The 27,862-nt window shown below is 46.7% G+C and overlaps 1 protein-coding gene across 2 annotated transcripts in view; it reads left to right on the forward strand.

Moving 5' to 3' along the window:
* NUP93 (nucleoporin 93) overlaps window positions 1-27,862 on the forward strand; it is a 1,186,812-nt gene that overhangs the window by 444,795 nt on the left and 714,155 nt on the right. For both annotated transcript variants that reach the window (XM_069640327.1, XM_069640334.1), the window contains 2 exons: window positions 4,485-4,624; window positions 26,843-26,975. In XM_069640327.1, coding sequence (XP_069496428.1) covers window positions 4,485-4,624; window positions 26,843-26,975 — 273 coding nt within the window. The remainder of the gene's footprint in view (window positions 1-4,484; window positions 4,625-26,842; window positions 26,976-27,862) is intronic.

Here is a 27,862-nt window from a genome sequence, read left to right on the forward strand (position 1 = left end):
AGCAATGGTGTCCTGCATACAATACAAGGCTCAAATTCCACAGTTATACATGTTTTCCCCTACCTACGATTGGAGTTTTAATTTTTATTTGCTGTGAGATATACTTCATATGTTTGGCTTAGTTATAAAACAGTTCGCTTATCACAATCCTATCTAAATAAGAGACATGGGTATTTATTGTGAATAACTGGCAACACCCATTGCACATCTATTGTGAGGATTGATAGACTAGAAGGTAATCTTTTAAGGCTAAAAGACACTAAGACACTAAGACACTAAACAGGATTGCGAGAGGGTGGGATCACAGACAATAATTTATAAGAGTGAGAGAAAAAGGTAATTACTTCCATTATAGTCTCGTAATTAATTGTAAGGGTCATGTTATGAGGTGCAAGGGAATTTGAAACTTCAGGAAAGGGGGATGACCTTATTCGTTTTTGAGGCATTGCTGGAAATGGTAGGAGAAGAGAAAGGTAGTGCTCCCCAATACATTGGTTAAACAGCTCGTGATGGCCCAGAGGAGACAAGAGGGTCAGTTTAGTTTCCTCCAATGTTTAGTAAATGGAAGGAGTGGTTCAAAAGTAGAAGAGGTGATTTTCCTTTGGAAGTAAATCCATACAATGGGTGGAGGGAAAATGGGTAAGTCAACATGAGAATGCAAGTTAAAGGTGCCAGGGCCCATGGGGCGAAACTGGTACTGAGGCCTCCACACAGGGCATTAACAAAGGAATTCTGAAGGAGTGATAGTTTTGCATATACCAGACTAAAGTCACTTCTGGCAGAGCAATAAGGTACTGGGCAGAGTAGTGTAAAAATAGTGGTCAATACCTACAAATGGTACGAGTTAAGAACTGGACTGGTGAATGACGCCAGTAGGAACCTGCATTGTTCGTGCTTAGTCAGAGGAGACCGTCAGATACTTATTTGAACATAGACAAATGACAATGGAACAAGCGAAGTACGGAGCAATGACAAGCACTTACATTATAATTTATTTCATATCAGTTATTGTCTAACTCCGTGAATGGCACCATCTATAACTTGCAGAGAGATCACCAAATCATGCTGTAGCTCTTACACAGTGACGTAGCATCTTTATGAGGAAAGAGAGGTAAGGTTGTCTGTGTGTGTGCAAGTTGCAATAAACCACCTTCTCACTGGCACACTTCGAAAAAAGATAGTGCATGAAAACAGATGCAAATCACAAGAGAACATGGATTGAAATGGTAGCATTAAGCAGAGGAAATCCGAAAGGTAATCTATGACAGAGTTCTAAGGAAAAGCTGGGATAGATTCTGGACCCAGTAATTGGGACAATGTAACCTCCGTTAGGGGCTCTGTAAAAGCAGGACAAAAGATGGCACAGACAGAGACAGAAAGAAACTAAGCAAAGCAGGGCACCTGTTTAGATACCAGCACTCTTTCTCACTCTAGGAAAGGGGAACCCTTCACTTATGGTGAATAGATGTCCGGTTCTTGCCAGGACCATCACAGAATTAGGTCCTCTGTCCCACTGTCCTGAGTGTTTTTTTTAATTTAAAAACCCTGCCCAGTTTTAGGAAATGGAGGGCGATCACTGCTGAGATTTAACAATTCAAGGTGACATTGATAACAGTACCCTAGCATCCCCTTATCACATCACTGCACCCCCAGAATAGACTAAGCTTCTTCTCTGTATCCTCAGGGTAGGTTTGAACGCCCAACTGTTCCGTTTACTGGCACTTGCGTTTACTGATTGTGCCACAAGATTGGTTAAGAAACGCACATAGCAAAGCCTGTAATAGCAATCAACGCAAAACCCTCTGTATTTAACATGGCTACTGTCGCAATGCTATACATTTTATTTATTTTAATCTGGGTTTAGTTGCGGGTGGAGGGATTAGGAGGATGGGCTTGTTTGTATGTGCTGGGGGGGCTAGTCCTACTTTTATGTTTGTAGCATGTTCCGGTTTTTGTTTTCATAATCTGGTCACTAGTCTTTGGCACTAAAGCAGATGCGTAAAATGAAACTAGAAACTGATAACAATTGTAGGACTGGGTCTTTTGATCACTGTAAACCAAGAGTAGGTCCACCCTTAAAGAGTACGTCAACGCTTTGTCCACAAAGCAAGTTTATTGTACAAACGTCCGGGAGGGCTTCGATGACATCAGAGTCAAACTTACTTGTCTCCCTGAATCACACAAAGAACATCCATTTTATACCATTTGTAACAGTTAACTCTCCCAAAGGTTTTGTTACAGAGTCAACCCCCCACACATGATTGGTTAAACCTGTACAATGTAACCATATCCCATTTAGTTCCCACACTTCTTAATGGATACCTTCATCTAAGCACCATCCTCTTTAACTTATAATTGCATGTTTCTTATTTATTCTACACCCCTCTCTGGGGCCTTTCCATATTTGGTCATAGCCTCATCTCCTAGTTACACAACTTACAATTTCAATTATCACAGGTTCCATCTGGTTAGAAACCTTTACCCCTATTTGTGATGCAAACAGCTATTCGTTGAAAATACCATTGATGTGAAGAGGAGGGGAACGAGCACATTTCCTTTTTATCTATTGTTGCCGGTTTTATCTCCCAAACATGTTGGTGTTCACATTCACTCTAAACTATGCGACTTATAATTCCAGCCCACATGGCCTCAACCCACACCTTGGCAACTCTATTGAAAATCCACGATCTATCAGTGCTCCTTTCCCAGCAAGCAACCAGCATCAGGTTTATTTGTCCGGCCCGAAACGTACAGCCCTACCAGTGACCAGAATCCACCTGTAATTCAATAACAGACTCTTATATACTTACAGAGATTGCATCTCCACTTCACAGTGCACCTAGGCCATAAAAAAGCCTGCCGAAACTGACCATCTGATATTCATTGCAACTGCTGCTGTTCTTCCCCAACTTTGTTAAACTAGTTTGTCAGAGTTCAATTGCCCAACCCAGGATCAACCAGCGCAATTCCTAACTTGTTGGATAACTGTGTGGCCAAACAGATCTGTATATTCATACTGCCCAAAACTTATTTCCCTAGAGACCCCCATGTATGTGTACCTATACATGTATGTTCAGGACTACCGCATCCCCTTACACTGATTTTCCCATTGCAAATCTCTTACCTCACATGCACATGTAGACCTAGTCGCTGCCTAGTTAAGCGCTATGTGGCCTGACACACCTATATTGCGGTTATATTGTATCAGCAGTTTTGGCATTTATCATGCTGCACACATGCAATTCGAAAATGTATCAACTAAAACACAAACACAAAAAATAATGCATATCTCATTCCCATTAGCTATACTGGATTCATGCTGAATTGCCACATTATGTCAACATCGCTGTCACCCCAGCCACCAATATGGCGCGCGGAATTCAAACTTCTCTTTACCCATGGGACCATTATCAACTACCTCAACACAATCTATACTGTTCAAATGCCTACAAACTAGAAACATGAACATGGTGCTGTATGGGAGACTGAGGAGCACATGGAGATCAGCACCACACGTATATTCCTTAAGCAAAAACAGGGAGCTTCCAAGGCAAGCTGCTTTAATCTGGTAACTGGAGCTTTCAGGCTAGACTTCAGATGGCAAAACATAGTTTGCGTGTCATGCTTCAAGCTGGAAAGAAGTGCAGCTGGCTTTCTGAATCCTGAAACCACATAGAACAATGAAACCAGCAGAGTTATGATCTTGTTCATAGCGTCAAAGGTCTTAGAGCAGCAGCACTTAGCGGAATACTGAACTGTAAAATGAGGACTTTTAAAGGCATGCTGCTCAGAGGTGAAAACTGGCAGTAACCCAGCTGCTAGCATGTAAGACTCCACCTCTTGATCGTGGTCAATGCATGGTTTGAGGGAAGGCAAGGCTGAAACTGATTATGAACTGGAATATGGTTCTATTATTTTTCAGAGAGTGATACTGAGAAGTGCTAGGAGTCCTGTTCAGTGCAGCAGCATTATAGAATGCAACAGGAATCAAGCACAGACCATGTACCTTTAGTTCGTGCACGATTTCACTAGGACGACAGTGCACCATTTTGGCTATGAAAGACCTGGAACTAAATTCCGGGGTGGACTCTATTCCAGAATTCATTCTACGGGTTTGTGGATTGGTACTATGACACTTGAACATTTCAGGAGCATATCCAGCTGATTACTGGACGCCTAAGGCCCTTCGTGAGTATCCCTGGCTGGTATTGTGACTGGATCCTTTCCTGACCAAAGGCTAGACGTGGGGCATTGAGAGTGGAAATTGAATTTAAAGTGACTTCGCAGTATTATCGACTCTGGCTGCTACATAACGAGGGAATTATCAACACATTTGTAAGAGAGAATATATGCAAGTTAAAATTAGAGCTCTTAATGGACTTTATTTTAACAATGTTGTGTATGAATGAAAATAAATAAAGGAGACCCTTTCTAGTCTGATATAATAGCTAGCTGTATATGTGCTCTACCCGTTTGTCTTACAGAATATTACAGAGCTTTGGAGCATGGTAAAACAAATGACTGATGTCTTGCTTGTACCGGCGACAGACACATTAAAGAGCCGCAGTAGCATTGAGATGAGGATGGCCTTTGTGGAGCAAGCATTACAATTCCTTGAACAAAGGTAAGATGATGAAATTGCAAAGCCAGTCCTATCCAAATAAATTTAGCCTATTTCTAGGCATTGTGTGCTAGTTGGTGAATGATGTGAAATCAGGTGAAACCGAAAGTCAAGAATGGCACTCTAAAGCAATTCTTCAAATGTGGAATTTAATTTGACTTTTTTTGTAAGGTGTCTGCTTTTCTGCGAAAATATGTATGTTGTAACCCCAAGATGGATCTAGAAATATCTTTGATTTTAAATTAAAACCATCATGCAATATGTTCAAATTGTTATCCTTGGAGAGTACTGTTTGGACAGTTTTTCTAATGTCCTACAAGACTTCATAAAAACCATATCTGAGGCAGTACATAAACTCCACTCTTAGTATATGGCTATACAACCTGAGAATGTTTTGGTAGCATGGACAGAGCAGCCATGCTTATCTTAGGAGGGAAAGCGCGCTGTAGCTTGGTACAAAGAAATTGTAGCATACATAGGGTCCAAAGAAACACTGAAACACTATGTATTGTAAAAATAAAGGGTTTATTTAAAACCAAGTAGACCAAGATTAATATTAATGTAAAACTTCCTGACCTGTGTCAACCCCAGAATGTTTTTGCGTGGACCTGGTAATTTCTTTACCTTGTCCCTAGGTGAGTGGGAATCTTTTGCCTCTCTGACTTAGTCTTTTACTGTTTATTGGGGTGACCTTTTTATGCCTCTTCATAGTGTATGATTGGAGTTATAGTTTCCTATAACTTTTGGCCTTGGGTTGGGTTGCCCCTTTGACCTTCACTGTTAATTTCTCTTCAATGTACTTGGCTGAACTACTGTTCCCAAAGGGTAAAGAGGGATTTTCACCCCATTTACATTTTATATAGTGAGCCAGCACACCCCACTTTATGTGGGGTTCTGAGGGGGATACAATGTATCCCCTTTTCTCACTTGCTTGGTAACAGTTTAGTTACAATTCCAAGTTTACTTAAATGGCTGGTGGCAGTGGTTTTACCTTAGTCACTTTTTAATCGTAGTATTCGCAGGCTGTTAATTCAGCTTCAGTAATGCACAGGAGGGCCAACATTCTAGTTGCGTGGTGGTTTCTTCTTTTTCACCATCCTTGTTGTTACTCTTACATCCCATCCCCTTTCCTCCATACTGTATATGCGTCCCTTCCAAGGGACAGGAGACGAAACCCTTTTCACCAGAAATAACCTTCTTCCCCTTTAAATTTAGAGGCACGCAGGGGTGTGGCCCAGGGAGCATTTGCTGCCCTGACTCCACCCTCCGGCTCCACACCTCCATCCCCTTTTACGCGTCGACGGGAACAGGCTGAATTCACCAGCGCTCCTGGGTTTGGCTTCGGCCATGTAATTCCATGCGTGGATACTTCTTTCTTTTTTTGTCTCATCTATCATTCAGGTACTTGGTCCTCAGGCGTCACACTCCTCCCCGGCGCATGTCGACTTCTACAGAGTTCAGCAGGTGTCCATCCTGCAACAGGCTCTTCCCAACTTCAGACACCCACGCCCTCTGCCTACGTTGCCTTGGCCCAGACCACGGTTGGCAATCATGTTCGGTGTGTGACTCGCTGTCCTCGAAGGCACTGAAGAACAGACTAGCCCAGGTGGAGGGAGCTCTTCCAGAGGTCGCCTCCAGAGGATCTCGAGAACTTCGTGAAGCAGTGTCCAAGGTAGGGCCGATATTTTCCAGCGCACCCCGCACAGGAGACTCCTTACCAGGGACTCTCCCGCACGGGAGGGACTTGCCAGGTCCTTCCACCTGCACGTGCACCGAGGTTGCTACAGCTACACGGAACTACAGCAGGAAATACCACTAGCTACCCACTGCTACCACACACCAGTAGTGGGAACAACCTACTCAAAAGATGATTGCTTAGATCGTTAAATTATATTCAACAAAAGGGCCGTATAACAGAACAGACATATTTTATTTCATATATATCAGACAATATGCTCACATAAAACATATAAAACACTAATATGTGCAGATGTAGCTTGAAGAACAACACACAACACAGTGCAATCTCACCCACAAGGAGAGCTGTTTTTAAATTAGCTGCAAAAATTATTCATATGAATGTCAAAGTGACGTGATGTTAGTAGCAGTGACTTCAACTAGGTAACAATGTTTATCCAACATGAATTAAGGCAGTATCAAATACAAATGTTCATCCAACATGGATTTAGCCAACGTCTACACTTGAATGTGTTTCTGGGGCAGGGAACGGCACTTCCGTGATCTAACTTTGGTTAGTGAGATTCAGAGACCCGTCTTCAGGACGCAGAAGATTAGTGACAGTGTTCAACTATATGGTGCCTGGAGCCTGTGCATCACAGTTGAACCCTAGGAACAAATAAAAACAGATTTGTTTTAAAAGAAGGCCTTATGGGAAATCACAGCATGCTATGTGCATTGTGCAAAAGTGGAGTAGGCGTACCACTAACATGGTATAAAGTTTCTTTTAGGTGTGGAGGGTAACTTGTTTTGAGGGGAAGCCGTCATATGAATTCGGTATCAAGGAGTCCATGATTCTATAAATAGAATAGAGTGGATACAGCAGTTGAATGTATCTATATCTACAAGAACAAATCATACAGCTTCTTTTACTTATAAGCGAAAGGTATATTAATTACCATATTCAATAGAAGATTTCTTTCAGTAAATCACGTTCCCACAATAGGAAAGTTCGGATTGCATTATCCATAATGCATCATGTGTCCTGTAGGAACACAATAAGAGAAACAGGGTCATCTATTAACCACCTATATCACCTTTTAGATTTTAAAGAATGTGTGCAGCAGTAAAAACACACTTACTTGCTGTCCACGTGTAGTTGAAATCGGGGGGGGGGGACTCTCAGCCCGTATAACCTCATGGAGTTAGAGTAGGAATCGAGACGCTGTCAGCCCATGTAACAATCACTCGATACGTGGCAATGGCTTGACTCTTAATTTCTTTATATCTGCCTACATAATGAAGTCACAGACATTACCCATTGGCATCATCTATTTGAGTTAGTCAGATTTTAAAGTGACACTGATGATTTCCCCCTAAACGAAAGACGCTTACCTTCCGGCACCTATTCTGCGCCTTCGGAGCCAACGTCAAGTATGGAAACAAAGGACTGTCTATATGAACACGGATCATTTAAGGAACCTGCTGTCCTGTGATTGGACTTTCATAATGCTCGACAGCGAAGACTGTTCCTGCAGTGCCCGATTGTCATCACGGCAGACAGGGCGCCATCAAACAGTGATCTGGCAGGAACCAGAGACTTGCATCTCCTATGACACGAGTACACAGATGATATCTGTGATTCTAAATAACCTCTCGGTGTGATGGTATTGTGACGAGGTATTTATTACCAACTGTCAAAGATATTGGTCATGTTACTTGATACTATTGACACCATATGTGAGAGACCTGGGAAGGAGCTAAAAACAGTTCCGCATAGGTAGCCGTCTATAGATATTATATTTATCATATACAGATGATGCCCTATCCTAACCATTTGGGGCATCTATTTGATTATATCTGTAAATAAGCCGGAAAATCCAGAAAATCCCCAGACTCCCATAGTTTCTTTTTTTGGGGGGTGGGGGGGTTCAGAAGAGGTGCAAATTATGGATGGAAACCTCCAATTTAATGACATCTGGACAAGGGGAGGGGGATTGTCCTGAAAACTCAACAACCTTATGTCCACAACTGGCTCATAGTGAAGCATCATGTAAAATGGGCATCTTATGGATTGAATGTCCGGACATATTAGTGGGCGAATAAATTCCATTCCACAGCTATTAGTCCGACCTGAGCCGTTTGTAGGTGATATATCCACTTTTGCTCCAGTTTTTTAAGGGACAGATCTCTGTCTCCGCCTTGTGGGTGCGCCCTTGTTGTTTGTATGACAAACCAGAAGATGTCTTCACTGGTGTGCTTGGCTTCTTTAAAATGGGCAACGAGTGGTTTATCTGGTGCCCCGTTCCTAATTGCTGAGCGGTGTTCGCCAATCCGCTGTTTTACAGGTCTAATAGTTTTTCCCACATATAGAAACCCACAAGGACATTTTATCCCATAGATCACCCATTCAGTCAGGCAATTCGAAAAAGCCTTATATTTCCACAGTCGACCATTAAGGTCGATCTGTTTTATGTTGTTGGTAAGGTGGCATACAGAACATTGTCCGCACTTAAAGTGACCCAATATAGGCGGTAGATCCCATAGTGGCGGTTGAGTGAGTCTGACTGATTTTTTCATAGGTTAGGTATGTACCAATTTATCTCGAGATCTCATGGGCCCCCATCTGGACCTTTATTAGAATTAGTAATGACCTTAGAAGGACTATACTAAAAAACTGGAAGATCGTCCGAAATGACGACTTCAGGCCGAATAGCCAGAGGTTCGCATTCAAGAGGATGCCTAACCTCCGAGATAAATTGGTACATACCTACCCTATGAACAAATCAGTCAGACTCACTCAACCGCCACTATGGGATCTACTGCCTGTATTGGGTCACTTTAAGTGCGGAAAATGTTCTGGATATATGACCTAACAATGGCTCAGGTCGGACTAAATATAGCTGTGGAATGGAATTTATTCGCCCACTAATATGTCCGGACATTCAATCCATAAAATACCCATTTTACATGATGCTTCACTATGAGCCAGTTGTGGACATAAGGTTGTTGAGATTTGTACCAATTTATCTCGGAGGTTAGGCGCAGGGTCTCCACCTACCCATACCTCGATGACTGGCTCATCAGGGCTACATCCCTGGAAGCGGTTCACCACTCTTCCCATGCCCTTATGAACACACTGCACGATCTGGGCTTCTCGCTCAATCTCAAGAAGTCACAGCTGCAGCCTACGCAGACTCTGACATTCCTGGGCCTCATCCAGGACACGTGCTGCGAGAAGGTCTTCCCATCGGCGGACAAAATCTCGGCCATCAAGAGGGCCACTGCCCACTTCCTCAGCAGAGAGGTGACCTCGGCATGGTGGTACCAACACTCCTGGGTCTACTTGCAGCGGTCCTATTGGCCGTGCCGCACACAAGATTAAGGATGAGGAGGATTCAGCTGCACTAACATGGTGGTCCAGGGACTGCAACCCACGGACGGGCAAGCCCTTTCCGCCGCCCTCCCCGCAGGCCACCATCTCCACAGACTCCTCGCTCGAGGGTTGGGGAGCCACCCTGGATGTCTTCTCGGCCCACGGCACCTGGACTCGACAGGAGCTGGAATACCACATCAATTGGTTGGAGCTGAACGCCATCTGGCTAGCGCTCAGAGCATTCCTACCACTTCTCAGGGGCAAGATTGTCCTCATCCAGACGGACAACTCGACCAGCATGTAGTATGTCAACAAGGACGGAAGCACCAGATCCTCTGTGCAGACTGGCGATCAGCATGTGGGAGTGGGCCCTGGAAAACAGCATTTACCTCACGGCAGTCCACCCCCTGGGGGAATCCAACCTGGAAGCGGACATGCTCCGCAGGCTGCGAGCAGGCAATTTCTAGTGGAAGCTAAACAACCTTTTATTCAGGAGATCTTTAACAGGTGGGGTCACCCCCACGTGGATTTCTTTGCCACCTGGCACAACAAGGTGTCCCCCAGTTTGCATCCTGGCAAGGTCTGGGCGACACATTTCACCTCCAGTGGACCGGCATGAAAGCCTACGCCTGTCCGCCTACATGCCCCTGATCCACAGGGTAGTTTGCAAAATCAAGGAGTCTCGCCGACTCCTCATTATTCCGATAGCTCCACAGTGGCCGACCAGGCCATGGTTTTCGTAGCTACTCAGCCTCTCGTTGGTACCCCTGATTCACCTTCCGATTGGCTTAGCACATCTACTGGCACAGCAGGGGGACAGAGTCATCCACCCCCCCTGAGGGAAACTATCCCTCACAGCGTGGTAGCTGAGCAGGTAACGCTTCGGCACCTTAGCCTCTCACAGGCCAATCTGGAGCTCAAACAGGGTGCCAGGAGCAAGGCCTGGGCCCAGTACAAAAGCAAATGGACCAGATTTTGCCACTGGGCAGACTCCAAGGGTATCGACCCCTTGGCGTGCACTATGGACGACGTGCTCTCCTTTTCGGCGCACCTCGCTCATTCAGGCCTGCAGGTGGACACCTGCTGCACGTACCTTGCAGCCATTACAGAAACTCGCAGGTGGGCATTTTCTCCTCCTCCAACCCTATCATCAAACATCTGACGGGTCTCGCCAGGCTCTACCCGCCCGTCAAGAGACCGCACCTTCTGTGGGACCTTAACATAGTCTTGGGCACCCTGGCACACAAACCTTTCGAGCCAGTGGCGTCCGTGGACATCAGGCTGATCACCATCAAGGCAGCCTTACTAGTCGGCCTTACCTCGGCTCGTAGAGTCAGCGAGATCCAGATGCTGGTCGCCTCTGAACCATATACCACCTTTCACAAGGACAAGGTAGTCCTGCAGAAACGCACCCGGCATTTCTGCCCAAGGTTCCGTCTGCGCTCCACTTGAATGAGGAAATAGTCCTTCCTACATTTTTTCCAGATCCCAAGGACGAAGTACTGAGTGCTGCACTGCCTGGATGTCAGGTGTGCTCTGAAATTCTACTTGGACAGGACCAAGGGCTTCCGCAATTCGGACACCTTGTTTCACTTCCAGAGGCTCAAGGCCAGGTTATCAGGCCTCTTAAGGCTTCCATATCCTGCTGGATGGTCTCTGCCATCAAAGAAGCGTATGAGAGCCAGCACAAGCCGCTTAGGGCCAAGGCAACAGCCATCGCATTCCAGCGCCATGTCCCTTGGCAAGTTAAAAGCAGGGCGGCCACTTGGGCCTCTCCCTCGGCTTTCTGTAAGGATTACTGTTTGGATGCCGGCTCTAGATCTGATGCGGCCTTCGGATAGGCGTGTCTCAGGAACCTATTTGCTTAAGGAGGGTCTCCTCTCCACCCTGGGGCTACATTCAGTTGTAATCGCCAATACAGTATGGAGGAAAGGGGACGGGACGTAAGAGTAATTAGTTACTCACCGTAGTGACTAACGTACTCTTAGTCCATAGTCCCCTTTCCTCCATACGTCCCACCAACATCCCCCTTAATACTGATGTCATTAGGCAATGTTAAATCTATTGTCGACACGTCAATGGGGACAGAGGTGTGGTGCCGGAGGGTGGAGTCGGGGTAGCGCATGCAACCTGGGCCGCACCACTGCGCGTCTCTAAATTTAAAAGGGAAGGTGTTTTTTCTGGTGAAAAATGTTCTGTCTCCTGTCCCTTGGAAGGGACGCCTATACAGTATGGAGGAAAGGGGGCTATGGACTAAGAGTACGTTGGTCACTATGGTGAGTAACTTATCATTTCTGAGGTCTTCCCCTGCCATTCTAGGCGGGAACAAACTCATTGGAAGTTTTCTTTGGCGGGAATCACTTTTTCTCCCCGCCCAGGCTCCAGATTGTCTGAGAACCTGGAAGATGCTGACAAATTGACCACTGGAGCTGAAACTGAAGAGGAAGCTGAAGAGAAGGTGTCTGTAGTGATTTCCAGAGACAGGAGAGCCTGCTGAGTTACCGGAGCCTGATTCAACCCTTCCTTCCAATCGACCCAGGGTTCCTGAATGCGACAACTCCTACCCCGATCCATTAGTCTCAAGACGACCTGCATTTTGAACCATCCCGTGATGTGCTGTGACTTTGCTGGAAGCCTCCTTTGACGACTGGTGCGGCAAGTTCCCATTCAGTGTCCAGTTCTTTCGTCTCCAGACTAAGAAGCCAGGAACCAGGTCCTGTGCTGGTTCATTCTGAAGGCATCCACTCCAAAGCTCTTCATTTCTCCTAACATACTGTGTGGGCTTGGGTAATACTTTCCTTAGGTCTGGTGTCTATCCTGTGAGGCTGAGTGGGTGATTCGTGTGGCTGGGAGTTTGCCCATAACACTTGCCTAGGCCTATTGCTGGAACACATATGGGGAGCCTTCTCTGAAGTCCCTGAACACTTTTTGCTAACTCTGAACGTGTTTCAACCTGCCTACAGCAGGCACCTAGACCACTAGGGTCCCTCTTCTGCCTCTGAGAGAACTCAAGCAATAGACTATGGAGGGACGGGATAAGAAATGGCTTCTGTCTTGAAAAGTATAACAAGTGTAAAAGTACTTGTTGAAAGACAGTGTGGTAACTATCCCTGTGAAAGAAGATAAAAATTGTCATTAAGTTTATGCTTACCTTTGAGTTGCATTCTGCCCCTCTAAAAAGTGTATATGTTGCTTTACTAACTTTGAATGGTGTCCCCCACTTCGAAAAAGTAATAGGTGTTGGTACTGTTTTAGTATTCTTAAATTGAATGAGTGTAAATGTTCACCAGTAGGGTTTACCTACCTTGAATAACATTGTGGTGTTAAAGTATGATTTGGTTTTGCTCCCCCTGCTCTGCTTTATACAGACCTAAAACAGTCGAAGTTAATACTTGTTTTATAAGTTGCTTGAAGCCCCTCTTAAAAGTTTGTTTATTTACCTTGAATAGCTGCTGCTCTTCTCAACTTTGTAACATTGGGTTGCGCCCCCCGCAGCCCCTCCCCCCGAAACTGCTTAGAGCATTTCCAAAATAGTCAGCGTCAGTCACTTACCTTAAAATACATTGTGCCTTTCTTAAAGTGTAGTAGGGTTTTTGCTTTCTCTCGTTTGCTTAGTTCATTTACAATAGTTGTGTGTTCACACTTCTCATAGAGTAGTTTAAGGCCCCTCCAGAAAGTATGAGTTGATTTACTAACTTTGAACTGAGTTCTAAAAAGTAATGTTCCAAGGAGTATATGTCTAACAGGGTTGGTTTATTATGTGATTTCATAACGGAGTGTCACTGCATGACTGACGGGGTCAACTACCCTTGAATAACTGATTGTATTCTAAAAGTATATCTAACCGGGTCTTATTCCCCAAGAATAGTATATTATATAGTGAATGTATAACCTTAAGTTTTATTCCCCTTAACTCGCTTCTTGCTCCTCTAACTAAGGTCATACATTGGTTTGCATACCCAAGCAGACCTTCCAGGATTTTGCGGCATGAAATAGCAAATTTTGCGGCATGAAATGGCAAATTTTGCGGCACAAACCTTTATTTATTGCGGCATTTTTGCGGGACATTTTGTATTAACTGGAGGGTGTAAGATTGCCACATTGCAGGAAATAGGTAGAGTGCAAGGCTAGAAGAGAGCCAGGGTATCATTATTATGTGTCTTTTGTATTAATTTAATAGGAAGAGTCCCAGATGTCTCTGGCTTGGCAGAACAGTGTTTGATTTGGCTACATTTCTGGTTTAATGTTCATGCCTATTTAATAGTATTAACTAAATTGATCATTATCAATTGTAATGCTGAAAATATTCCCCTTCTATGTTCTCCAATCCCCCAAACACCCACAAACATCTCACCAACTCTCCATCATAACTTACATTCCTTAACCTCTCACTCTGTCATACAAATACTCACGTGCTATGTCACACTGTCAAGTCACAATCTGCACTGCCCAGCCCCTGCCACACTCCAAATCATACTCCCAACTCACACCTTACACTCTACAATTCCTCCCTCAATATACAGTCCTTCATTCTTTTGTGCTGCTTCTGCATCTTGCATCTTTTCTCCCATTCTATCACATTCTTCCCTCATCCTTTTTCCCAATCTGCAGCTCACTGCCTCTTTCTGGCCAACCGCTTCCTCTACTTTCTGTACCTCTGCTCGCTCTCAGATTTCTGGCCCACCGCATCACTGCTTCCTCTGCTCTCTTGTGCAGCACTTCCTCCTCTGACCCACTGCTCTTCCTCTGCTTTCTTGCCCATCACTTCACATCTCACCCATCACTCTCCCTCTCTCTCATAGTGTAACCATTTTTATTATTTTTTTTAAAATGTAGATTTTGTCCCAGTTCCTCAAATGAGGGGGCATTTAAAAAAAGAACGGAGGATATGCTATTTTTAGACAACCCATTTTTGGAAATGAGCAGGTCACCTTATTCTCAAAGGTGACCGGCGCATTTCCACAGGCTTGAGCTGTAGCGCAAATTGTGCGCTGGCAGCTGCCTTGAATGGTGTTCTGGGTTGTTTGACCGAAGTGTAATTATTTGCGGCGGAATTGACCGTAGTCAATTTTGCTGCAAATTGATTTGCACTTCAGCCAAACAACCCAAAATGTACCTTTCACCACCACCCGACCCCCTCCCCTACTTAACCGCTTGGTCGCTGCAGCTTCCCCTGCAACCCTGCGGTGCCAGATCCGTCCCTCTAACGCGGGTCGGATCCGTCCCTCTAACGCGGGTCGGATCCGTCCCTCTAACGCGGGTCGGATCCGTCCCTCTAACGCGGGTCGGATCCGACTCTGCAGGGTCCTTTTTTCGTTATTTTCCTTTTTTTTCTGTCCCCGCCTCCAATTTTGAGGAAAAAGGGGAAAACACTTCTGCAACCACCCTAGACCAAAATACTAAACAAGGGGAGCGGGTGACACCCCCGCAACACATGTTCAGTATTTATAAAAATCGATCGAATAGTACTGCACGTAATTGGTCAAATTGTAACATTCGATAGATTTTTGTCATCAAAATGGGGAGTACTTTGAATAGAATCGCTCTCCCGACAGTGTTCTGCAAGCTCCCAGCGCCTTTCACAGGGACAGGCACTCTAGGTGCCTGCCGCTGTAAAATGTGACCCAAAAAATGCATTTTTATCCTGTTTGAGGAACAGAAATGCAAGCGACTCAGCAGCGGTTCATACCTTAAAAGAAATGCATGACAGGGTCAGGAAAGACCCTGTCATGCAGTGGCAGCCCCACATCCCGTGCGCGTAGGGTTGCCTACAATTTCTGCCCATTTAAAAGTGCATCTTGCTTGGAAATGAGGGATGTGCTTTTAAATTGACAGAAACACCACTTTATTTGATCAAGGAGGTGAAAAAGGCCATCTGAATGGGCGCGCATATAAAATGTGCCCATTCATGTGTCCCTTGTGGATTGGGCTGCAATTTTTGGGGCGCAAGTGATTTCATTTCTTGTGTAAATAAAAACAAAAATAAAAGTTGAGCACCTGGCACCCTGAGGATTCTTTTTTTCAAAACAGTAATTTTTGCAGATTACTAAAAAAAAAAAAAAAAAAAAAAAAAAAAAAAAAAAAAATTTAAAAGATGCTATTTTTGCACAAAACGGCCATTTTTGCGGCATTTTGCGCAAAACGGCCGTTTTCGCGGCATTTTGCGGGATCGCAAAATCGCAATAAGCTGGAGGGTCTGCAGGGTATTGTGTTGGTTTTTGTGATTTTCTCCAGCATGAGGTCTTGCATGGATTCACATGCTCATGAATATTCATGGCCATGGGCATGGGTTCACATGCTCATGAATATTCCCCGTCAGGCTGGGAATCCTCGGTAAAGAAAAAATCAGTTTGTTTCATTTCTGAACTGTCTTTCTCCTAATAACCAATCACTGGTCTCTGGGTCATACTGCCCCCAGCCAATGACTCCCCTTTACCTAACCCCCTCCTGTGGCAGCCATCTTCAGATTTTCACCACACTTTCAAGTGTTGCGAGTCCTCCTGCTATAGCTCTCGAGCTTCTACTGCGTATTCCTTTTTTTCAGAGAAATGTCTCTTTTTTTCGGTCAATTGGGCCTCATGCTCCACCGATTCATCATCTGATTAACGGGGACCCGTTTTCGGAAGCTTCTACGCCCCTCAAGGGCAAATTTTTGTCGAACTTCACTTCTTGGAGGATTCCAGAAGATACTTGAGGCCTACCCTGTGTGGACATGGCCGAAGACAAGAGACTCAACGCCTCTGTTCTGGATCTGCCCAGGATGTGGACTACAGAACGTTTTCAAGGAGGATGGGCATTCCCGGTGCCTTTACTGCCTACACTCGGACAAATCGGCCGGAGGGAATCTTCATTCGTGCCCATTGAAAAAGACTCCCAGGAAGATGCCGTTCATCTCCCCGAGACCGTCGCACCTGGCTGAGAAGATGGGAGCGGGGGTGCAGTGGTCTAGCTAGACTCGGAGATCTCTTCTTAGGAGGAGCTTTCAGGCCTGATAGTGCCTGAGAAGAAGAGCGTTGAGGCCGGGCCCTATAGGAAGGACCCCGACGAGGCGGATGAGAGAGCAACGAGGGAACCGACAAGGAACGGCAGGGTGGTGAAGACCACCCCAGGCCACTCTCGTCACAACCGCTTCACCACCGACGGACAGTTCGGAAGACATCCTACAAGCTCTGCACATCCTGTGCATGGAGATCAGGACAAGGCTGCCCACACCTACGGGCGATCCGGCGCCTGGACCGTCGGAGGAGCCGCCAGCTAAGAGGAGACGAGTCCATCCTCCTCGACCGTAACACCCCTCCCCTCGATCCCCACCCCTGAGGGACGAGACGGAGCCGGATACGGCGACGATGGGTACGGACGATGGCGATGACGCAATGGATCTCCCGTCACCGGTACCCAGGGCTTCTCCCCCAGATGTGATCGGATCCTTACACGCCATGATCTGCAGGGCCTCGGAGCTGATCCAGCTTCAACCCCGAAGAAAAGGAGGGTTTCATTTATCAGCGACGAGAGGCCAAGAGGAAAACCGTACTCTCAGTCCTGATGTTGGACGACATCTGGGATGAAGGGCTGTCCCTCCTGAAGAACCCATCCTTGACCCTGCCGAGGAGAGACCGGTACAAGAAGTAGTACCGGGTCCCAGACTCAGCACCTATGTGCCTCAGGGCGCAACCGTCCCCAGACTCTGTCTCCGCAGCGGCCAAGAAGAAATGGGCAGGGGAGATGGCATAGACTTCCACTTCCCCGCCGGACGGCGAGGGGAAGAAGCTGGACGCCTGGTAGTGCTAAGATGGCCGACTGCTGGATGCCTGCAGCCCCATCTACCTAATCAGGCCGCCAGCCGATTGGCTACTGGGCCTATCCACCCCCCCCCCCCCCATTGGCCGCCGGCAGGTGAAGCCGGCCCACTCCCTCCAAGGCCCACGGGAGACAAGGCCATCACCTGTTTTGAGCCTGTTTTGCCGTGTCTGCCATCTGCCAGCCCCCCTGGCCCTTGCACCAGACCCCTTCAAAGGTAACATTTCTGCACTGCTTTGCTTACTGGTTGGCCACACTGCCACCCCATGCCTCCAAGTGCCAGCAACTTTCACATGTTATCACCCATTGAAATCAGTTGACTTTGTTCTACCGCCTGCACTTGCCAGCCCACCTTTAAAACATTGTACTCTAACCCAACCCACCACTGCTACACCAAGTCAGGCCCTTGCTGCCTTATTGGCGCCCACCTGCCTGCATAGTGTTTCCTGCCGAAATTGTGAATTTGCATCTAGTCAGACTTTGCTGCCTATCTGCCTGCATAGTGTTTCCTGCCGAAATTGTGAATTTGCATCTAGTCAGACTTTGCTGCCTACCTGCCTGCATATTGTTTCCTGCTGAATTTGTGAATTTTGCTCCCTTTTGAATGTAATCTAGCCAGCAGAAATCTTAGCCAGAAGTGCTCTGGCAACCTGCGTTTTAACCGAACTTGGATCTTAGCATATAACCAAATCCAGCATGAGAGAGGCTCTTCTCCTAGCACAAATTATAACTATACCCAGACACTAGCCTATAGAACATGCCAACCACAAGTGTTTTAGCCTCTGGAAAAGATACAGAATCCAAATGCTAGTAGATAGCACTTCCCAGGTTCAAGGCGATAGCACATGTTATCACGAATTTAGGTGCCACCCCCTCTGCATTTCAGTTCAATTGTGTTATTCAGAATTTATGCACTACCCTTGCATTTTGCATTTTGCCCAACTGTGCTATCTCAAACCTAGCTATTACCCTTATGTATATTAGTCTAACTGTGTTATCTCCAACTTAGGTGCCATCCCTTCTGAATTTTAGCCTAATGTATTATTCAGAACTTAGGTGCTACCCTTTGCATTTTAGCCCAATGTGTTATCCTGAATTTAGGTGCAACCCTATTGCGTTTTAGCTCAATTGTGTTATTCTGAATTTAGGTGCCACCCTTTGCATTTTAGCCTAATTGTGTCAGGTGTTACCTTTTGCATTTTAGCCTAATGTGCTATCTCGAATTTAGGTGCTACCCTATTGCATTTTAGCCCAATTGTGTTATTCTAAAATGAGGTGCCACCCTATGCTTTTTAGCCTAATTGTGTTAGGTGCCACCCTTTGCATGTTAGCCCAATTGTGTTATTCAGAACCTAGGTGCTACCCTTTGTATTTTAACCTAATTGTGATACTCGGAGCTTAGGTGCTTTTCCTCGGCCAACACTACTTGCTTTATTTAGTCTGAGGCCTCTTTGACTAGGAGAGCCCAACACGGCACCGGCCTAAACCCGTGCACCTGTCCTAGCGCTAAGCTAACCACCCATATATCTAATACTGCTGCCACAACTACCTAGCATGTGTCTCCTGAGCACAAGCCTGTTCGCCCACCTCTTGCTCTTCTTAAATACCTTAGCATTGCTCAGCATGCCACTCCAATCACCTATCACTATGCATTCGACTATACTCAACATTAAGTCACCTAGTAGTTCCCCCCTACATATAGATGACCTACAACCACTGCTACCTACCAGCCTCCCCGCTCTATTACTGACAGAAATTTAGGACTTAGAGCTAGACTAGCTAAAATCTACGAGCCACTTGCCCGTTCCATGCCCCCTTTACAGAGACTAAGAACTACGACTGCCCGGCCCAGCCCAACTACACTAAAACCTAACTCATTCCAGAACCCTAACTCATACCTCCACATAGCCCCTCTAATCAGGATAAACCTGAACTAATACAAGACCACCCCCAAACTACAAACACCAAAACCACCGCGAGCCCCCATATTAAGGGAGCTCTAATCAACGCCAGATCGCTAGTAGCGCACGCAACAGAAATTGCAGATATGATCCTAAAAGATGACCTCGACCTCCTTGCTATCACGGAGACTTGGCTACATCCAGCAGCAGGCCCAATGCTCATGCTTGCTCTCCCAGATAATTACTCTATCTTGAGACAAGACCGACCCAATTCCAGAGGCGGGGGTGTTGCAGTTATACATAAATGTAGACTGACCATGAGAAATGTAACTACTATTAACGTGCCCTCTTGCGAACTACTCTGTTAAAGTCCCTCACCAATGCCCAAACTCTCAATATCCATTTGCTCTATCGCCCTCCAGGCCCAATAGGCACCTTTGACTCCTTGTCAACACTATACTATCCAGTAACCTTAAAAGCGCCACCCAAGTACTCACCCTAGGGGACTACAATATGGGCTTCAATGACCCGGAAGACCTAATAGCCAATACTAAACTTAATACCCTCTCCGAACTAGAATTTACCCAAAGATGCATGGAACCCACACATGCCAAGGGCAGAATACTCGATTGGGTGGCTGACTATAACTGTGTAGCTAACATTACTGACATTTCACCATTAGCTTGGACTGATCACCATTTTATTTTGTTCATGCTTTCGACTATCCAACCCCTACCTTTGTCTGCCAGCAGGGCCCCACCTACACTCACGAGAAACAAGAGGAGTATCACTGTGGAGAGACTTCCCCCAAACTTACTTCCCACTCTCAACTCACTCCCAGACAATCTGAACCCAGAGACTTTGGTAGAAGAATACAATACAATCATGTCGACCTCGCTGGATCGAATAGCCCCCCTCAAACTTAGACCAAGTAAGCCCAAAACCCATCTGAACAAATGGTACACACCATTCCTCAAAAGCTTAAGACAGCAAAAAAGAAACTGCGAAACCACTTGGAAAAAACTCCCGTCTGCAGCCAATAAACTCACTCTCCAAAATAGCTGCTCTCTATAAAAGAAATGTACCTTGCAAAACGAACCTCCTTCGACTCCTGCATATCCGAAGCAAAATCAAACATGAAGGAATTATTTTCCATCCTGAAAGAAGTAGAAACCCCTATAGCACCACCAGATACCTGTGCCAAAGATAAAAATTGGTGCTCAGAAATCCAAAATGCCTTAGCTAACAAGATTGCTACTCTACAAAACAAAATCTCCTGCAAAAAAGCTTCCCTGAATGACCCTCTCCCTCCCAAACAGCCTGAGATGCTTACCTCAAGGGAATCTACCCGCTTCAACTTCTCTAAAGTTACCACACTCAAAGTAGAAGAAATTATCCTGTCATTGAAACTGTCCAACTGTCAGGGTGATCTGTGCCCCGCACAGCTCATTAAAGATGCTTCCCTTGACCTCTCCCCGTTCATCACAAAATTAATCAATGCCTCCTTCTCCACCGGTTCTATCACCACTAACTTAAAACAATCCTGGGTACGCCCATTAAAAAAAAAAAACACACACTTGACCCAGCCATGCCTACAAACTACAGACCCATAACGACTGTACCATTTCTTCTAAAAAATATTGGACAAGGTCGCTTATGTACAAATACAGAAGTATTTGGAAGATCATCACTTACTAGGAGCCAGACAATCTGGCTTCCGTCCGCAACATGGGACTGAGACCACTCTCATTGACCTTAAAGCACAGATTGACAAGCTCAGAGACAATGGCTAAGCCGCCTTACTCCTCCTCCTCCTAGACCTCTCTGCAGCATTCCACTTCGTCGATCACTCTGTCCTTTGCATGCACCTACACACTTCCGCTCACTTTTCTGCTGAGGCCATTACATGGATCAGATCATTCCTCAACGACAGAACCATGAGTGTATTCTCACCCACAGCTGCAGCAGACCCCATACCTATTAACTGCGGTGTGCCACAGGGCTCTTGTCTCTCGCCCACACTGTACAATATATTTACCAAGCCCCTTTTCAATGATTTGGATCATCTCGGTATCACCTACACTAACTACGCAGATGATACCCAGATCCTCCTTCCGCTTTCTGGAGATTATGGGAAGGATTTGGCCTTGGTGAATAGAGTGTACATCATCATCCAGGCATGGATGGCCACACATGGACTATGCCTGAATGATGACAAAACTGAACTCATCCTTGGCACCACCACTAGCTTAAAGAAACTAGGCCCTGCCTATCGTTCCTTCATGATCGATGGCAACAGCATCATAGTAGGACAAGAGGTCAAAACACTAGGCTTTTACTTGGACTCCATCTTCTCCTTCAATAGACTGGTAAATTCCTTAACCTCTTCAACGGCTTACACGTGCAAACTGATCCGTGCAGCCAAACCCTTTCTGTCCGACACCAGTTGCTTGACTCTTGCTAGTGCCCTCATACTGTCCCGCCTGGACTACTGTAACGCTCTTTACCTTGGGTCCACTAAAGCCACCACCAGCAAACTCCATACTCTCCAGAATAACGCTCTCAGAGCAGCACTGGGCATCTCCAGAAGAGAGCATATTACAGTACACTGCCAACAGAATAATTGGCTTTCTATCAAAGATAAAATACTCTTAAAAACTGCCTCACTCACCCACAAATCCCTTAATAACGCTGCTCCCATCTATTTGATCGACAGATTCCATAGACAGACCGCCCTGAGACCCACAAGAACAGCTTATAAAGACTGCCTCTCTGTCCCCAACTTCAAACGCTCCACTATAGGGGGGGTAACGGCTTCCCAGTGAAAGCAGCTAAACTGTGGAACTCTCTACCGCCAACTCACAGAATGGACCTACCCTATCAGAAATTCCGCTCCAAGGTTGTTGTATGGTTAAAAACATAGGCTTCCAAACACAGCCTGGCGCATAGTATATTGTATTGCCTACTACCTGTACTTACTGATGCCCATCTGTGAATATGTATATACTTCTGTTATTACTTTTTACTATGTATACGTATATAATTCTTTGTTGATGTAACTAAGCTTTGCAATCTCATGTAAATGCTGCGCACCGTTACCTAAAGGTATGCTTGCGCATTATAAACAATAAACGAACATTGGACGTCAGGTCATCTCGTCGGCACGAAAACCATTAAGGCGGCCAACGCTCTCGCTATTGTGGCCTGCTATGATAGGGAGCTGTGGTTTAAAATCGCTCCGCTCCTGGACTTCCTTCCAGACGACAAGAGGGCGGAAACCCTTGAAATCTTGCAAGAGGGCGATGTGGCTTCGGACCACGCCATCACGGTAGCCACGGACATCACTGGCTTTCGCCAGATGGGCAAGAGCGTTTGCCTTAGCCGGCGCAGTTGACTCAGGGCCACCGACTTCCGTCAGGACGTACAGACCAGGGTACTGGACATGCCTTTCGACAGGAACAACCTGTTCGGCAAGGCAGTGGACGAGTCACTGCAGGCCATCAAGGCAGACACCCAGACGACCTGTGCCTTGGGCACGCTCCCATCAGTGACGGCCTTCCTTTTGGACCTCCGGAGGCAAGTTTCAAGATGCCTCCAAATGATTATGTGGCAACTCTTCGTCCTACAGAGGCCGTAGCAGAGCCGGTGGACGTCGTCGTCGTCGTAGCCAAGGAGCCCAAGTTGGTAAGGCCTCAGCGAAGCAGGACTGAACTGGCTGTGACTTCGGGTCCCCACCCGAGCACCCCGATGGGAGGCCGGCTGGCGAACTCTGTTGGCGTGTGGAAATCCATCTCCAACGACCGTTGGGTGCTGGATGCCCTGGCCCACGGACACACTCTGGTGTTCCAAAGGAAGTGTCCCCATTTTCCACCTGTGGCGAGGAAAGAAAACCACATTCCACAGCTACTTCTGGAGGTACGAGCGAAGCTGGAAAAGGGCGTGATAGAGCTCGTCCTGAAGAGGCTCCATGGCTCCGCAGTGTACTGGCGGTACTTCATCGCCTGAAAGAAGACGGGCGGCTGGTGGTCCATCTTAGACCTCCGCTGCCTCAACAAATGCATAAAAATCCCAGAAATTCCGGATGGTCACTCTTCAGCATGCCTGGATCAGCTGGAAGAAGGGGACTTCCTGTCGTCACTGGACCTAGAGGATGCATACTTCCACATACACAAGGGGCATCAAAGGTTTCTGCGCTTCGTGGTTCAAGGGCGGCACTATCAGTTCAAGGTGCACAGCCCTTCGGTTTGAAGTCGGCACCAAGGGTCTTCACCAAGTGACTGGCACCAGGGCTGCGCCTGCTATGGATCCACATCTACCCCTATCTGGACGATTGGCTCATCCGAGCGAAGTCAAGGGAACTTGCCCTCGATCACACATAGAGGACCGTCCGCCTGCTCAGGGAACTGGGGTTCTCAGTAAACTATGCAAAGTCCTGCTGGGAGCCAGGCTCAACACAGTGGCGCGGCTGGCTTCACCGGCGGATCAGAGGACAAAAGCCATCCTGGGCAAGGTACAACGGCTGTTGACATGGAAGTTGCCAGGGTGAGGTCCATGAAGTCCCTACCCGGCATGATGTCGTCCTGCATCTACCTCGTACGGCTGTGCAGGTTGCGGATGCGGCCGCTCCAGGAGTTCCTCGACGCCCATTGGATACAAGTGGCGGAAAGCTTTGAAGACAAGATCGCCCTCAACAAGACTTTCCGTCGAGCGATCCGGTGGTGGGGCACCCACGTGCATCTCACGGTGAGCATGGACTTCCAGACCCCAGCGCATCAGGAAACGGTGACGAACGCCTCCCTGGAGGGATGGGGCGCGCACACCGGAGATCTCCACGCAAGAGGCCTTTGGCTCCCGGAGGAGAGGTCGCTGCACAACAACGTCCTGGAGCTCCGGGCCGTGTTCTGGGCCCTCAGGTCCTTCTGTCCCTCAAGGGCAAGGTGGTACGGGTCTTCACCAACAACACCACAACAATGTTCTACATCCGGAAGCAGTGGGGTACCAGACCCCCGGCTCTCGCCACAGATCCTGCGCTTCCTTGGAAATGGGCCATTGCCCCAGGGATGTTCCTGGTACCCTTTCACCTGGCAGGAGTGAAGAACACCATCGCCGACTCACTCAGCAGGGAGCTGCGCTCTTGTCCCGAGTGGGAGCTGCAGCAAGATCAAGTGGATCTACTATTCCGACGATGGGGCAATCCCCAGATCAATCTGTTCACGACGGCGACGAACACCAAGTGCCTGAAGTTTGCCAGCAGGTTTCCCCAGCCGGGGAGCATGGGGGATGCATTCTCCTTCCCCTGGGATGGCCTGTTACTCTGTGTTCCCACTGTTCCCGTTGCTTTTGCGACTCATCATTCAACTCAGACGGTCCCCGTGCAGGATGATCCTCATTGCACCGCCGTGGCCGAGGCAGATATGGTTCCCGGACCTTCTCGACATGTCACCGTCCCCTCCAGTCAAGCTTCCAGCGGATGCAGATCTTCTTGTCAGGGAAGTGGGCGCAATCCTGCACCACGACCCAGGATCTCTGAACCTGCAGGCCTGGCTCTTACAGCACTAGAGTTCGGAGGCTACGATATCCCGGCGACTGCAAGGAGGTACTTGGCAATGCCAGGGCTTCCTCGACTCTTAAATGCTATGGACATAAATGGAAGAGGTTCTCTGTCTGATGCTGTGCACAGAAGATCAACCCTCTACGGATTACGGCCCCTCAAGTGCTGCCGTACTTGCTGTCGCTGGCCAAGGCGGGACTGGCGCATGCCTCAATCAAAATGAATCTGGCGGCTATCTCCCGCTACACCAGAACTCCGGGGCGGTCGTCGCTGTGGTCTCACCGCCTAGTGAAGGAGTACATGAAAGGTCTGTTCTGCTCGTTCCCGCCGGTGAAGGCTCCGACCTCGGCGTGGGAGCTCAACGTGGTGCTGACCAGGCTCATGGGTCTGCCATTCGAGCCTTTGCATTTGGCGCCGCTGAAATTCCTATTGTGGAAGACAGCATTTCTTGTAGCCATCACCTCCACACGACCAGTGGGAGAGATCCAGGCCCTCTCCTGTAAGCGTCCGTACCTGACATTCCACCAGACGAGGGTGGTGCTGAGGGACGCACCCCTCCTTCATGCCCAAGGTGCTGTCGGACTTCCATCACAAGGAGCCCTTGGTGTTGCCTGTTTTCTTCCCGTCGCCGGATGAGAGGTCTTTGCACTCGCTGGATGTGGCTAGAACTCTGAGGTTCTACGTGGACCGCACAAAGAGTTTTCGGAAGACATCACAACTGTTTGTGAACTTTGGCCCTGTGACCCAAGGGAAGGCCCTCTCCAAGGCTTCCATTTCCAGATGTCTCTCTGGCTGCATCATGCACTGTCACCGGTTGGCAAACCGACCATTGCCCGGCCGTCCAAGAGCCCATTCGACCAGAGCTACTGCTGCTACTACGGCGTTCCTGTCTGGTGTGCCCCTGCTGGACATCTGCAGGGTAGCTACGTGAAGGTCGACGCACACCTTCACGAAATTCTACTGCGTTGACCGGGATCCCAGGGAGGAGTCCAGAATCGGCCAAGCAGTGCTAAGCAACCCGTTTGCTTGAAGGTGAGCCTGGTGAGGAGGTAAGAGATGCTTAATGTTGAGCCTTACCACCTCCCGTGGTTGTTTTTGTGTGTGTACTGCTTTGTATTCTTGTATTCATGAGCATGTGGATCCATGCCAGACCCCATGCTGGAGAAGGAACAAGTTACTTACCTGTAACTGTTGTTCTCCAGCATGGGTCTGGCATGGATTCACATGCAAACCCTCCCTCCAACCGCTCTGCGGCTCTTCTCTTGGTCTTACTGCCACTTTACATGCTACCAAATCTGAAGAAGGCTGCCAGAGGAGGGTCTTAGGTGGGGGGGCAGTCATTGGCTGGGGGCAGTATGACCCAGAGACCAGTTATTAGTAGAAAGACAGTTCAGAAACGAAACTGAAACTGATTTTTTTTCTTTACCGAGTATTCCCAGCTTGACGACTGGGAATATTAATCAGCATGTGAATCCATGTCCATGAATATTCATGAGCATGTGAATCCATGCCAGACTCATGCTGTTGAACAGCAGTTACAGGTAAGTAACTTGTTCCTTATATGATATTATAGTACTTACTTAACCACGATTTATCTTGTTCTATTTGTATTTAATTAAACCCTTTATTTTTACAATATCTAGTGTTACAGTGTTTCATTCAACCACATGTATGCTACAATTTCTTTGTACCAAGCTACAGCCCTCTCTCCCTCCTAAGATGAGGCTGGCTGCTTTGTCCATGCCACCAACACATTCTCAGGTGGTAATGCCTTATACTAAGAGTGGAGCTTCTGTATTGCCTCAGATGTATGCTTTTATGAAGCCCTTAGTTGGACTTAAGAACTGTCGTCCTAAAAGCTGTTCACATACATTTCATATTGTAGCAACATTTTATGACTTTGCGTTTTTATTTCTTAGCTATAAGAACTACACATTGGTGACCGTCTTTGGAAATCTACACCAGGCGCAGTTGGGTGGAGTGCCTGGTACTTACCAGCTTGTTCGCAGTTTTCTCAACATCAAGCTTCCTGCTCCTCTGGCTGGTCTTCAGGTATTAAAACTACCAGCATGGGAGCCGAATAAGTCATTCACAAGTTGGTGTCAGGAAATTTAAAAATCTGAGCAGTTAGTTGTACACGTTCTATTAATTTAAGAGTTAACACTTCTAATCATGCGTTTGCCGAGTTTTTAGTACTTATCAGTATACATTTTTGAAAACTCACTGTGAAATTACATTGATGGATGTAAGTAAGGTTTGTTATTGGCAACAAGCTACTGCAAATGTGTAATTTTACAGGTCCCACAACACTTCATGATTCTCATTGTATGCTTCCTGTTTTCCCTGTTGCTCCACTTGAGCAGTTTTACCCCTTTCTCTTCTTCCCTTCTTCTCATCTTATCCCAACCCTTTATGTTCTCCCTTTTCTATTCAATTTTTTCTCTGTCCACTTGTATCCTTTGCCCTCTTTGCATTCTCAAGGTTCTTTACCTGTTCTCTTTTCCCTTATATATTTCATATTGTATGTAGAACTATACCACACTGGATAGTTTTATGTATCTAGCTGATGTTATGCAAAGAACATGACCTGGTGACATACAGATTTTCATATTGGTGGCAGGCCTGAAGAAGTATTTGAGTGGTGTTAGCATAATTTACCTAAAAACATATGACCTAAAACATTTGATTGCATTTTTTTTACCCTTTGTTTGGTCAAATTTAATTAAATATATATATGTTGGTGGGTAAGTGTATAGATAAGGTTTTGGGGAAGAGGGGTGGGGGGAAGGGTGCGGGTCGTCTCCCCCAGCATTTTAGACCGAAAAAAGGTCAAATAAATTCGATAAAATATGATTAGGTCAAATGTTTTAGGTCAAATAGACCCAAACTATTTGAGTAGATTCTTAACGTCCTGGTTATGCATCTCCAGCTTTGTATTG

The sequence above is a fragment of the Ambystoma mexicanum genome, chromosome 1q (assembly GCF_040938575.1).
Source record: "Ambystoma mexicanum isolate Mex_15411 chromosome 1q, UKY_AmexF1_1, whole genome shotgun sequence".
Taxonomy (NCBI): Eukaryota; Metazoa; Chordata; class Amphibia; order Caudata; family Ambystomatidae; genus Ambystoma; species Ambystoma mexicanum.